The sequence below is a fragment of the Dipodomys spectabilis genome, unplaced genomic scaffold, assembly GCF_019054845.1.
Source record: "Dipodomys spectabilis isolate Male_0828 unplaced genomic scaffold, ASM1905484v1 ptg000001l, whole genome shotgun sequence".
Taxonomy (NCBI): Eukaryota; Metazoa; Chordata; class Mammalia; order Rodentia; family Heteromyidae; genus Dipodomys; species Dipodomys spectabilis.
The window spans coordinates 34,779,235-34,793,770 of record NW_024870678.1 but is presented as its reverse complement, the minus strand read 5'-3'; the positions used below and the strand labels follow the sequence as shown (position 1 = coordinate 34,793,770).

The 14,536-nt window shown below is 46.7% G+C and overlaps 1 protein-coding gene across 2 annotated transcripts in view; it reads left to right on the top strand.

Annotated features, from left to right (window-relative positions):
- The first annotated feature begins 8,719 nt into the window (after positions 1-8,719).
- The window catches only part of Cnksr3 (CNKSR family member 3), a 96,531-nt gene continuing 90,714 nt past the window's right edge, over positions 8,720-14,536 (top strand). For both annotated transcript variants that reach the window (XM_042677522.1, XM_042677599.1), the window contains exon 1: positions 8,720-9,125. In XM_042677522.1, coding sequence (XP_042533456.1) covers positions 9,074-9,125 — 52 coding nt within the window. In that variant the 5' untranslated portion in view covers positions 8,720-9,073. The remainder of the gene's footprint in view (positions 9,126-14,536) is intronic.

Here is a 14,536-nt window from a genome sequence, read left to right as displayed (position 1 = left end):
GATCACCAAGAACAACAAAGGAAGGGTAGAAGCCATCCTGTCCTTTGCGACCCAGTCTCAAAGTCAGATAATCTCATTGCTGCGATATCCTCTGACTTAAGTGTTGGGGAATTAAGATGTATTTCTCAAGTAGGGAGATATAAAGGAATTTGTTGCCTTTTTTTTTGAGACAAAGTTTCAAAAGAGCTGGCCTCTAACTCAATCTCTTCCTTGTTAGCCTCCTGAGTGCTGGGATTATAAATGTTACCACCATACCCAACTGTCTCCTGACATAAAGAATCACCATAAGTACCTTGATATGTTTAAAACCAAATTAAATGCTCTACTTCAAAAACCTTAAAATTTACCTTTGACTTTATTTATTATTCATTGGTATGCTTTGCTTTATAATGCCTTGCTGTATATCTTGCTATTAGTTTATATTATTGTTGGACAAAGAAAAATCATTGCAAGTTTAGATATCTTGAGCTTTTTAATCTTTTTATTGCTACTAAAGAGCTGTCACTGTTATTTAGAGTTCCTCGTGACTAGCTTCTCTTTTCAGGGTTTTCACAGAAGGCACCAGAGTGTCTTTAAAAGTATGGCAACTCTAGCGGAGACTGACGATGATTTAGCCTCTGGACCTTTAAAGATAAAAGACTCTTGTCACTGACACAAAGCTCCTTTCCCAGGAGGGAATGCTTTTAAGTTCTTAACAGATTAATTAGTAATTAAAGAAAGCACCATTCCTTGAATGGTTGTCATTTTTCAGGACAAATAACTGTTGAATTGAGTGCTCTAAGAAGGGATGAAAAAACTTAGAAAAGCAACTCAGTGAAATTTCAGAGCATGCCAGTTCTGTGGAGAGCCCATCCATTCTATTGCTTCTGAAGAAGTTTCTGTGGTGTCAGAAGTGTAAGAGAAAAGAGGGAGTAGACAAGGCACTTTCTCTCCCTTTTCTTAGAGGAGTTTAGCATCTTGGATATTTGAAACATTTCTAGTTTTGCAGTGAGAATCAGATTTTGGAAGGTGGATATTGTTCTCAGAAAGACATATTTTTCAAAGCTAGTGCCAAAGGAAAGGAAGTGAGCTCTGCTGAAAGCCAGCATCACAACCAGGAACTCCTTGAGGAAGGAGGAAACAACATTCCATGTATTCGTGTTGACCTTGGAAGCAGAGAAATTGGACCTCAACCTTGCAGTTCTTTGATCTTGAGCATCTGAGCCTCTGGAACTTTGAGACAATAGATTCTTGGTCTTTGTAACTTTTCCAGTCTATGGTTTTCTATGACAGCAGGACAAGAGAGACTTAAGACACTCCAGTTGGAAGCCAACAACCAGGGAGGGGTCTGATGGGTGTGAGACCTAGAATGGATGGAAAGCCCTCAGAAGCAAGGTCCCCAATGTCTGAGGGCAGCAGATGATGTATGTTCCAGATCACTGAGGGAAAGTTTGCCCTTCTGCCTTCGTGTCCAATTTGGGCCCTCCACAGATTGATTCCTGCCTATAGTGGTGAGGCAGTGACTTTACTCAGTCTATTGATGCACACAATGGTTTCTTCCAGAAACTTTCTCACTGACACACCCAGGATTAAGCTTTCTCAGCTCTCTGAGCCTCCTTTAGGGCATCATGACACATACAATTAAGCAGGTGACATTTCTTTCCCTGGGGAGCCAGACCCTCAAGAAAGAGCCAGAGCTGACACTTGAGATTAGTAATAGTAGGAAATCTTTCTCTGTATATTTAATACGTTATTTTGACACTGATGGAAGTAAAATCTACAAGTTGGTCTCTAAAGCTTGCTCTTCTACATATTAATTATTGAGAGCTTCTGATAATCGCACATCTTCTTTTTTTTGTGATAACATAAAATATGGAATAAATCTTTTCTTATTCTTCTTCTCTCACTCCTCCTCTCCCTCTCCCTCACCCGTCCCCTCCCTCCCCTTTCTCTCTCTCTCTTTGGTCATGGGCTTGAATGTGGGACCTGGGCATGGTCTCTGAATTCTTTTACTCAAGGCTAGCGCCACTTCCAGTTTTCTGGTGGTTCATTGGAGATAGGTCTCATGGACTTTCCTGCTCTGGCTGGCCTTGAACCTCAATTCTCAGATCTCAGCCCCCTGAGTTGCTAGGATTCCAGGCGTGAGCCACCAGTGCCGGGCTCTTCTCCTTTCCTATAACTATAGTGCTTCCTGTTTTCAAAAGGAATGTTTTTGGGCATTAGTGGCCCATACCCTGTAACCTAGCTTCTCTGGATGTTGAGATCCAAGACCAAGGTTCAAACCTAAATGTGAAAGTCCTTGCGACTTTATCTCCAATTACCCAGCAAATCTGAACTGGAAGCATGGCTCCAGTGGTATCATCCATGAGTGTACAAAGCTCCATACTAGCATATACATACTAGCATATACACCATTTTTTTTGTTGTTGCTGGACAGGGTGGTTGAACTCTGGGCCTCAGCACTGTGGCGTGAGCCACCAGTGCCTGGCACAATTTTTTTTAAAGTCATGATTTCCCAAACTAATTCAGCCAGTGAGTTTGTGTAACGACATGTCTATTTACAGCAAACAGGAAGGAATTGCTGAAGTCTTTCCCAGTCCTTACCAGCTGCCAGGTAACACTGTTTTCTTAATGCTAGTGAAATTTACAATGAAATGGATTCTTTTCTTTTGTGCTAATCCTGGGGCTTGAACTCAGGGCCTGTGCACTGTCCCTGAGATTTTTCTATCCAAGCTAACTCTCTACCACTTGAGCTACAACTCCACTTCCAGCTTTTTGGTAATTGGAGTCTCACAGACTTTCCTGCCCATGGCTGTCTTTGAACCATGATTCTCAGATCTCAGCCTCCTGAGTAGCTAGGATTACAGGTGTGAGCCACTGTCACCTGGCTCTAAATGGCTTATTTCTTTTCCTTTTTAAAATGGTTATTATATCCCTCCCCCACAGTATAACCCCTGCTTTCACTATATTTGATGTCAGTATAACTTGTGGAGGAGATGGGGAAAAACAAGTCGTTTAAGGATACAGGTGGGCCTGTTGCAACAATGAGAAGTACAAGTTGTCATGTCCAAAACGAGCTTTACAACGTCGGTGGGGGGAGGGGGGAGGGATGAGAAGGGTAAACAAAGGAGGAGGCTGCAATGCTTGGTAAGAAATGTACGCATTATCCTGCCCATGTAATTGTAACCCCTCTGTACAGTATGTTCACAAAAAAAATTAAATTAAATTAAAAAAAAGTAAAAAAAATAAAATGGTTATTATAAAGGTGATGTACAGAGTGGTTGTAGTTATATAAGTTAGGTAGAGTACATTTCTTTCTGAACAATGTCACCCTTCTCCCCCTTCCAGTTTTTCTTCTCCTCCCCACCCACAAGTTGTACAGTTCATTTTCAACAGTGTCTAGTGAGTACCACGGCTGCATTTGTTCACCCTTTGTCCCTCCATTTCTGTACCCAGACAACAAAAAGAAGACAAAAAAATAAAGAAAAAAACTTGTTTCTATTTCTTGGAGTTCATTTTGATAAATATTATTTTATATGATCAGAGGCACATAGGCATTGAGCCTTTGTGTTCCTTTTGAATGGATTCTTTTTTTTTTTTTTTTTTGCCAGTCGTAGGGCCTGAACTCTGGGCCTGGGCACTGTCCCTCAGCTCTTCAGCTCAAGGCTAGCACTCTACCACTTGAGCCACAGCGCCACTTCCAGCTTTTTCTGCTTATGTGGTGCTGAGGAATCGAACTCACAGCCTCATGCATGCAAGGCAGGCACTCTACCACTGAGCCACCTTCCCAGCCCCTTAAATGGATTCTTAATGTTCCTTCTCTCTCTATCTCTCTTTCTCTTTCTCTCTCTCTTTCTGTCTCTCTTTCACACACACACACACACACACACACACACACACACAGACACACACACACACACACAAAATGTTTCTTGGGGCTGAGGCACCACAGGTTTACTCTCTGAAAGGTCTTTCCTGGCCTTGCTCTGTTTACCCTTCCCAGTTGCTTCTTGGCAGCTAAGCCCAAGCAAAGGCCAAGAAAATGGACAAGGGATGCAGAAGAGATTTGATCTGGGAGTTTTTCCAGAATGGAATTAATAGGTACTACAGCGATTACTGTTATTATCATTTACGAGGTGGTCCAGGGTCTCCATCAGTGTTTTGCTGACTTTTTGGCAACACTTGTGTTTTCCTGTTTAATTAGACCTTGGGGAATGCTCTCCACATCCGGTGGAATCATCTGACTCCTTGCAGGAAAATGCTGATTGGTATTCATTTTCATGGCTTCCCTTTTGATGTTGAAGTAGACTGAAACACTTCCCGGTTTTCTAATATTTTCTTTTTCTTTCCACCTCCCCCAGCATCCCAAATGTGATCGTATTTCCAAGGGTAAGGTGTTAGTTTAGAAAATGAAAAAGTAGGATTCTGTTATAGACAACTAAGTCTGAAGATCCCAAGTGGGAAATGAATATGTTCTTAGTGAAAATCTAGATGTGCTGACTAGTAGTGACTGAAGGAAGTATTTAAATACTCTTGATAGGTTGAAACTATTTATTTTCAATTTTACCTCAGTAAGAAAGAACAAACAACCTCTAGGCAGAGTTCAAAGTTCATCAGAGCAGTTTTGGTGTATTTGGATATTTATTTGATATATTTGAATATATATTTCTACTTACAGTGGCATTGTCAAAAATTTCGGTTATGTCAAAGTCAAGTTAGGAAAACACAAAACAGTATACAAACAACTATTTTAAGGTCTTTCTCATTAGTGCAGTAGAGAATTTAAAACATAATTTATCTCAGAGTGTTTATGCTATTCAAATCTGAGTTTTATTTCTAAAGCCAAAAGTTTACTTGGACTAATTTAAGTCTTGTCTTGATTTTTAGACTTAGAATGACTTGTATTAATCCTTTTTAATTTTTTTTCTCTTAATCTTTGTCTGCCTTTATCAATGTAGGACTTCTGTTTGCAACAAAAGTCAAGCCCGAAACTCTAGCTGCTACAGTTACTTGTCTGGAGATTTTGAGTCTCACAGCAATAAATTGAAATTGCAAGAACAACTGGTGGGAATGGCATTCTGTTCTTTTTAAAACACTTTGCAACTTGATAGCTGGAAGGAAAAGCAGTATAAATCTATGGGGGGCAAGGCGGGGGAGCGTGTGGGACTGACTATGGCATCCTCTCCTGTGAGCTGAGTCAGCACTTGGGGCTAAAAAGCTCAACTCCACTTGTGGCTTTTGCCTCATATCCAAAATGCAGCTATAGATCCTTGGAAGTAGAATGGAACAGTATCAGTGTTTCTCTTTTCAGTAGAAAAGTTGAGTCAACTTCTCCAAAGTGCAATAAGGCTTTTGAATCTTCATCCAATTGGCACCGATCTTTGATGGACAGGTTGAACTCTGTAAAAGAAAGCCAAAATACCAGCTTTTCCTTCCGCAGGAGGATGTCATTTAGGTACTGAAATGATCAAAAGAAATCAAATAAGTAAGAGCATTTATTTAGCTAGAAGAAAATGCTTGCTAACTTTCTGGCCTGAATGATCGGATGGGCTGGAAGGTTAGGGAGATAACTGTGTTACCACGGTGTGAAGAATACAGGCTCATGGGATGAGTGCAAGACTAGATCCCAGGAAGCCAGAGGAGCCAGTTAACTGACCGATGACTGCGCTGTGAGGTAATGCAGGAGATAAGAATGCTTCCCCAGGCGGCAGTTTGCAAAACTGGCATCTCTCCAGTTAAAAGATAACAAACAGACATGCATGAGACAATTTATATGTGGAATTAAAACACTGAATAATTTAAAATGGTGTGAAGATAGGGGAAAAAAAACACACTATGATAGGGAGGAACTGGTCAAGCGAAGGACCCTAGATTGTGAGCCCATCTGGATAGTTAGAACAGCTTGCTTCATCATTACTCTTCCCCTCCTTCTGGGAAACATGCTTTTGAAGGGGGTGTGTGTGGGGGGGGGTGGGGAGGAGGAGGGAACTGAGTATTTGTTAGTTTCTCCTGTGTTTATCAGATAAATTCTAGTAATAGTCACAAATACAAAATGTTTTGTCTGTACTTCTTTTGTTAGACTGGCACACAATATTAATACACATTGATTCTCAAAATTCCCTTGTTGGGGTTTTGAAGGGCATGGTGGGAGCTTCCTTGTGATCAAAGACCAGAGAAGAAAAATCCTCTTCAGAAAGTCACATGGTGGCTTTCATCTAAATCCTTATCATCCGAATCCTCTGCATATTTAGTTCAGTATCTTGCAAGTATGTATGACATACATACTTCATTGCTTGAATAACTGAGCTAAATATGCATGCCCCATGCATATGTAGTAAAATAATTTAGTAAATATTTAGTAAAATAATAAGGAACAGAAAAAAACATTTAGAGGAGACTTGGGTTCTAATGTCAGTTCTCTTACACACACCAGTTCAACCTTTCAGAAAAGATTTAGGCGATTCCTTGGTTAATGGGAAGGAACTGTAAATACCAAAGTACAACTGAAAAAGAGTGGTGCCCTGGAAGATTCAGTGTGGTCTAGGTGTACATATACAATGGGCCATTGCAACTACAGATGGTAGCAGGAGGGGAGAAAGGCTGATACATGTACAAAAGATTAACTTTATATGTGTATTAATTTCTAAAGCTGTTACTGTGAAAGTCTACCTTTACTGTATTCCAGGAGTGAATTTGCATTTCAGGTGGAAAGTCTAGGCCCCACCCCCCAAATTTTCACATGCTAATAGCTGTAATTAAGGTAGAAAGCTTTATTTAAATAGTAATTCGCCTTCGGGACCTGAAGAGTAAACAAAATGCTAATTCATTTAGCTAGTTAATTGGTCTTCCTGGTTGGAGATTTCAGGCTGGCCTTCCTCTTTAGCTATGCCAAGTTAAACTCCAAGTTAACCTGCAGTGTGTCCAGTCAGTGGGCTGAAATTTTGCAGATTCTTCTAGCTTTTAACTTTAAAGACTAACGCACATGCGTTTGGAAATGCTGTAGCATCCCGTACAATTCTGTGGTGAAGTCATTAACACTCGACTTTTGTTCATAATCACCAGGGTTATACCTCTCCCTTTGTGTTATTCCAACATAATGATCAATAGTGTGGAGTTTCATACTCAAGTGTATTGCAATTTGGAGATAAATTATGTGGTCAGCCTAATCTTAATCACAGATGACACGGAGTGATTGCTGTGACTAAAGGCGAGGATTGGACTGGCCACATTGCCAAGGAGCAAATAAAGGTCAAGGTCCTTCTCCCCGCTAACTGCCAACAAGATGGCTAAAAACGAAGGAAGAGCTTTCAGAGGTCATCTTTAGAGAGGCCAAAGGCTTGGTGTTGCCAAGTTTCTGGGTCTGCCAATTACTCTTGCTCAAAAAAGAATAATTAAAAAAAAAAAACCCACAAACCTCACTGTATTTGATAGCTGCATATCTCATTTGCTCAGTTCTAGGGATAAACTGGGGGAGAGAGAGGGGGTTTGGACCTTGGTTCGACATCATTCATGTTCAACCCTGTAGGACAGATGCCTAGGTGCTAGTCATCTTTCCCACCTGCCTGTTCACAGTGGAACTCAACATCCTAGTGCAACAAATATTGGATGGATGCACTGCCTGGCACTTGTAGGAGTTGTTCTTTAAGTAAATACAATTGCTTTAAAATAGCCCCCCCCCCCCCAGTGAATTGAAAAGGAACTGGGAGGAAAGCTTTATAGAACGTCAGGCAGGGACCGGTCTATAGGGGTTTAATAGGTGCCCAGGGGAAGATGCAAATCAACACACAGAATTAAAAGTAGGAACCATCAAGGTCTAAAAGGATCGGCGTGCAGATGTGGGAAGTGGAGCCAGGAAGTAGAAGCAGGTATTCGGATGGAAGGTGTCCCCAAGACGCAGGGGGTAACCCTGGCCCTCCAAATTCAGTCTGGTGAATGTACAAGAGCCGCTCCTCTTAGTCAAACTCTGAAACTCTACACACACTTAAAAAAAAACAAAACCACAAAGTTTTGTCTTTTTGGCTGGCTCCCAAATTTCCCCTCGGGGTGAGTGAGTGATCCAAACGAGCATTAGCTCACTTGGCAAATATGAATATTACAATATGGCAAAACGCAACGCGAGTTGCTGCCCATCAGTTACGATGAAATCAAGACGTTGAAATACTGCAGCCTCCTGGCAAGCGGAGCGCCTGTGTTACCTTCTCCTTCCTCCAGAACCACACATCCTAAAAAGTATCTGAAGACGGGGAGGGCCGGCCCGGGGAGCAGAGCGGTGGGTACCGAGCTGCGCACACGCACAGATCACGCACATCCTCCTTGAGCCACTTCGTTTCGTTTTGTTTGTGTTTCCACTTTCCTGTGTCTCGGCTCACACGGAGACAGCCGGCTTCTGGACCCGGGTCAGGACCCCGGGGTCTGGCCGGAGCCGACCCGGGGAGCAGGACGCACGGCCCCTCCCACCCCGAGACAGCCTAGAGGGGGTCCCGGGAAGCCGCGCGCCCAGGCAGGCGGGGCTGGGCGAGGGGAGGTAACGGGACTCCGCCCCGCCCCGCCCCGGGCGGCTGCGGGCTTCGGCCCCGCCCCGCCCCGCCGCAAGTTTGCAACCCGAGCTCTCCGGCGGTGCGCCCCGCCCAGCGAGGGCGGCCCGGGGGCGGCGCCGGGAGGGACGGGCGGGAAGCGGGGCTGGGGCGCCGCGCACGCCGCGGAGCGGGGGGTGGTGAACTCCGGGTGCTCGGCCGGCCGGGAGCAGCGGGGAAGGCGAGCCCGGCGCGCACCGCGAGAGCCGGGGACGCAGCTCCGGGCGCACGGTGCGGGAGCGCCCAGCCGAGGCTCGAGACCCGGGGGGCGGGGGAGGCCCGCGTGCCGTGGCCCGGGACGAAACGGGGAAGGAAGAGGAGCCCCACCGCGTTCCCGGAGCCGGCGAGGGGTCCGCGCTCGCTCCCGGCTTGAGCCGCACGGGGCCCCGGGGGATGACTCGCTGGCCGCGGCCGGCCATGCAGTCCTGAGCCGGACGCGCCGGGACGCGCCGCGGGCGCGGGCAGCAGCGCTTCTCCGCCCGCCGGACCCCCTCGCCCCGCGGGGAGCCGGGCCGCTGACCATGGAACCCGTGACCAAGTGGAGCCCCAAACAAGTGGTGGACTGGACTCGAGGTGAGCGGCCCTGGGGCTGGGGCGGGCCTGGGAGGGGGTCCCGGGCGGGCTGGGGAGCTGCGGAGGGGCCGCGCAGCCCCGGCCTGCGGTCGGGGCGCCGCGAGTGCGCAGCCCGGCCGGACAAACTTCCACGCGGGGCCCCCGCGCTCCTGTCTGCGCGCACTCGAGGTGCGGGCCGTGGCCGGCCGCGGGGACCCCCGCCCCTGCGCTGGGGGAGCGGGAGCGGGGGAATCTTTGGGTGGAGGACGAGGGCCCGCTCGGCGCGGGGTCCCTGCGGTACCGGGGTACGGTGCCCGGAGGCCCGGCGCAGGGGCACAAGGCGCCTTTGTGTGCGTGACGCCCGCCGGCCCTCGCACTCGCTCCGTGCCCGGAACCGTCGGCGGGCACGCGGAGGGACAGGTAGATAGAGACTCGGGGGGCCGGGAATGAGGGGGTGGAGGGAGGATCGGACTAGGCGATCGGGACGCACAGGAAGCAGCGCTGGGCCACTCGGTGCCTCTAAAGACACTTCAGAGCCCGGGCCCCCCGGGTGGCACAGCATTTCGAGGCCACGCTTGCACACCGGGGGAAGGGGAGGCGGGCTCTGGAATCACTGTCCTGAGCTGGACTTGTACTGGGGATGAGAAAACACAGCGGGCGACGGGCGGTGGAGCAGGGATAGGAGTTCACTTCTCCCGGAGAACTTTGTCCCCCGCCCCCCCCCCCCCCCCGCCCGGATACCAGGGACAGATGCCCGAGGGTGCCCAGCTGCGCTCTGCCAGGAGACCGAAGTCCACCCGCCGCCGCCACTCGGGGTGCCCCCTCTGCGCTCCCCATCTCGGTTTCAAGTCAACCTTTTTGTTTTTTTCTGTGTGCTCTTGCAAGTGGGGAGCGGGGGCCTTTCTCAGTGATCACAATTGAGGCCTGTCGCACTTCCCAGTTTGGCCAAGTGGCTCTGTGATCGCCCTTGGTTGGGGCCAGTCGGTCTGGGAGGTAGCCATGCGGGTCAGGTCAGGTCACCTTTCCAACTGCTCCAGTCCTGGGTCACCACCTAATGACAATCTATCATCATCATCATCTTATTCCTCCTGCCTGTGTCCTTTAGCCGCCGCTGGGAGAGGTGCTCCCGGTGTGGGGAGGACGGGGTCTAACCATCCCTGCACCTCTGGAGGGGAAGGGAAGGAAGACCACTTCCTCCAGGAGCCCTCTGACCCGTTTTCTGGACTCTGGACACAGGTGGGTAGATGGGCCCTTGCTGGTGACTGGCAGACTTAAAAGCTGGATGTGCTGGTATCCTGTGTGTCAACCAAGTTTGCAATGCACTGTATCCCTCCTTCCTGCATCCAGGGTAGGATCAGGTTTCCTAGCCAGCAACTTGCTGAGGTTCAGTGGATGACCCATTTTTGTCTTCTCAGTGAGGCTGCCCAAGAAACTGGACATGTCCACATCTGGGGACCCCTCAGGGCTCTTCTGTTCGGTAGGGTAGCTAGCTAGTGGTCAGGTTGGCTCGGAAGTCCTTAAAATGTGGCTACTGTAGTCTGAATTGCAATGTGCTCTAGGTATGAAAAACACATGGCATTTGGAGAAGGTGGTGTGAAAGAAATACATGGGAGCTATCAGCATAGTTCACAGTATTTCGGATATACTGGATGAGATGACATGTCTTGCTAAAATTAACTTAATCTGTTTATTTGTACTTTCTGAATGATGGCTCCTCAAAATTTGCAGTTTTACATGGCTTAATGTGTATGGGTTATCTTCTGTTTGTCACAGGTAGTTAGATCTGCCCTGGAGTAGGGAAAGGGTTATGTTTTTATCACTCTGGTTTTTCTGAGCCAGTGCCAGCTGACTTGATAATGTATAACTAGAAACAGGAAGATTAGGAGGTGAGATCTTTACACCCTCAAGATTTGTCCTTTTTTTTTTTTTGGTCCCTCAGGATTGGCAGAGAAATGTCAATTTACAACCTGTTATATTTGTTAGGCACTTAATTTTTTTTTTCTAACTAGTTGCCTTGACATTATGACTTCGTTTGAGATCGTTTTCATGGAAGAGTTTTCTCTTGACCTGGGTGGCTCAGTACTGTTGATACTGATTAGGTTACATACCTGTGGCTTGCACTCTGATTTCATACAAAACGCTTCTGCCCTCTTGGACTCTCAGGGAGAGCCTCAGAGAAAGACCTGGATGCTTTCTGTGTGAGAATCTAAAAAAAGATAAAAGGAGCAAATGTCTGGCAAACCTTTAAATGGCAAGAGGCCACATTCTTTCAGCTTGCCTGACTTAGTATAGCACTTGGCTGTTGCTCATAATGTGAGGTACTGGTACTGACTTTTTAATAAACAGTTGACTTATGCAGACTTGTTGGCTTCTGAGACTATTTTTAGCCCAGCCTCCATTTTAAAAATACATCCTATTGATAAGCAGCTCTTCAGGGAGACATTGCCCCTCTTGATGTCATATGGACGTGAGGAGCACCATACTATTGAAACCTGGCCACATCTACAGCTTGAGTTCTTACCTATGATACTGTGAGACAGATGCACTCACTGAAGTTACTGTCTGCAGAGTAGAGCAATAACTCATATGGATTTATTTATTTTTGTGCTGGTACTGGGGCTTGAACTTAGGGACTAGGTGCTTTCCTATAGTTTTTTCACTCAAGGGTGGTACTCTACCACTTGAGCCTCACTTCCACATCTGGGTTTTTGGTGGTTAATTGTAGATATGAATCTCAAAGACTACTGCCCAAGCTGGCTTTGAATCTTGATCCTCAGATCTCAGCCTTCTCAGTAACTAGGATTAGAAGATATGAGCCATCAGGGTTTGGTGGCCTCATGTGGCTTTTACTATAAACCCATCAGCTACACTGCTCACCCACTTTACCATGATATCAATAGATGCTCAGTAACTATTAGCAGTGTATAGGGTACATGTCTAAGCATTTTGTAAATATCAGCTCATTTCATATGCACTACTGCTCTGAGGTAGGACCAGAAGTGCACAGGGAGTGAGTAGTTGGACCACTGACAGCCATGTGGCGAGGATCAGGGCCACAATTGACCCTAAGTGGTTATATATTGTGGTGCCTGCCCTTCTTCCTTCTCAGGACATTCTTTCCAAGGCCACCCCTCGACCGCATGGAGACACTTCAGCATAGTTATGAATAGACCTGCAGGAGACTTATGATGTAAGAAAGTTATTAATATCATCTGTTGGTGGAGGACAGTCAGCCAGTATATGTTTATCTAATGGCTACATATTCTGTGTGTGTCAGAAAGTTATTTATAAATAAACTCATAGTTCATGGCACCTTTCCAGCCAAATAACTATGTAAAGACTTTTGCAAGACAAATGATCTTTCACACCATGTCAGGTGGGCCACACACAACAGAAAACCCAGTGTGTTAATGAAATGGGAGTTTTATTTTCAGTGCAGGACTTGAATGGAGGCTCCTGCTGTCCTGTTCTGTGGGTGGGGGTGTGGCGTCACACATGGTACTTATTTGCATACTTAATGCCCCAGTACAAGATGGACTTTTTCTTTTCTTGGTTGTGGAGCTTGGCTTCAGGACCTGGGTGCTGTCTCTGAGCTTTTTGGCTCAAGGCTAGTGCTTTACCACTTTAAGCCACAGCGCCACTTTGGGTCTTAGGGACTTTCCTGCCCAGGATAACTTTTAACTATAATCCTTAGATCTAGGATTATAAGTGTGAGCTACCAGTGCCCAGCTAAGATGTGTGTGTGTGTGTGTGTGTGTGTGTGTGTGTGTGTGTGTGTGTGTGTGTGTGTGTGTGTGTGTGTGTGTGTGTGTGTGTGTGTGTGTGTGTGTGTGTGTGTGTTGGTACTGGGATATGAGCTCAGGGCCTGAGTGCTGTCCTTTTGCTCAAGGCTAGCACTCTACTACTTAAGCCACATTTCTACTTCTGGCTTTATGGCAATTAATTGCTGATAAGACTTTCAGAGACTTTCTTGTCCAGGCTGGCTTCGAACTTGGTCCTCAGATCTCAGCCTCCTGAGTAGCAAGGATTATTACATGCATGAGCCACTAGTACCCAGCTGCAAGATTGCTATTCTTCCTCAGTATTGAGTTCCTGTGCCAGGCAGGAGAAAGGAGACCCACGGAAGACCAATGCTTAGTGGCAGCTAATTTATCCCCTCCTCCCTAAGACACCTGGCCTCCATCTTACTTGTATTTTGGAACTGTCTTGTGGCCACTGGAACTTATCTTTTTTTTTTTTTTTTAAAGTTGGGTACATTCTGGCCCTGCCAAAATTGGACAGTGAAGAAGAAGGGAGAATAGATTTGGTGGGCAGCCAGGAGTGTCTGCCCCACAAGAATTTGCACACATTGATTTCCACAGAGCACTTTCAAAGCAGAATGTGTTCACGGTTCCCCTCCTTCCACCTAGCCCGCATGGGCCAGCCCTCTTTTAGAAATCATGCTATATCTTGATTCCTGTTTTCTCAGGTCAAACCATAACTTAGTGAGGTCTTTGTTTCTAGCTTGATTGAAGTGTTGGCATTTTGTAAGATATAGCTGCTGCAAGTCGTAGTTTTGCTTTCAGCCTGTGTTTAACAAGGAGGAGGATGGCTGCACTCCAGCAGCCCTTCCCTGACCCTTGACCTGGGCCAGCCCAGAAAGAGCGCATCTGTAAAGCTCCACACTTGTCCCACAACAGATGCTCCTGGCCCTGCTCAGAGCGGCACTTCCTTCTCCATCTCCAACAAAGAGTGGTGGGTTTTTTTGTTGTTGCTGTTGTTCAGTCCTGGGCTTGAATTCAGGGCCTAAGCAGTCTCTTTGAGCTTCTTTTGCTCAAGGCGAGCACTGTACCACTAGAGCCACAGCTCCACTTCTGGCTTTTTTTTTTCTTGTTTTGGTAGTTTAGTGAAGATGAGAGTCCCACAGATTATTCTGCTTATGCTGGCTTCAAACTTCAGATCTCAGCCTCCAGAGTAGCTGGAATTACAGGTGGTTGAGTATAGGGCTTTTATCAAAAGGGGTTGCCTTTTGATAAGATAAGATTCAGGGCTGTTCAGGGCTGTAGCCCACCCTCTTTATCTGATCACTGGCTCTGCTTTTTTTTTTTTTTTTCCTGCCAGTCCTGGGGCTTGAACTCAGGGCTTGGGCACTGTCCCTGAGCTGCTTTTGCTCAAGGCTAGCACTCTACCACTTGAGCCATAGTGCCACTTCTGGCCTTTTCTGTTTCTGTACTTATGAGGAATCGAACCCAGGGTTTCATGCATGCTAGGCAAGCACTCTACCACTAAGCCACCTTCCCAGCCCACTGGCTCTGCTTCTTCCCTGTATCAGCCATCACAATCTTGAAGGGTGTAGTCACAGGGAATCCCAAAGGCTATAGAGCTGTGGGACACTGTGGGTCCACCACGATGCGTCCTCTCGCAAGGTTCACCCTTCCCGCATCCGTCCACAT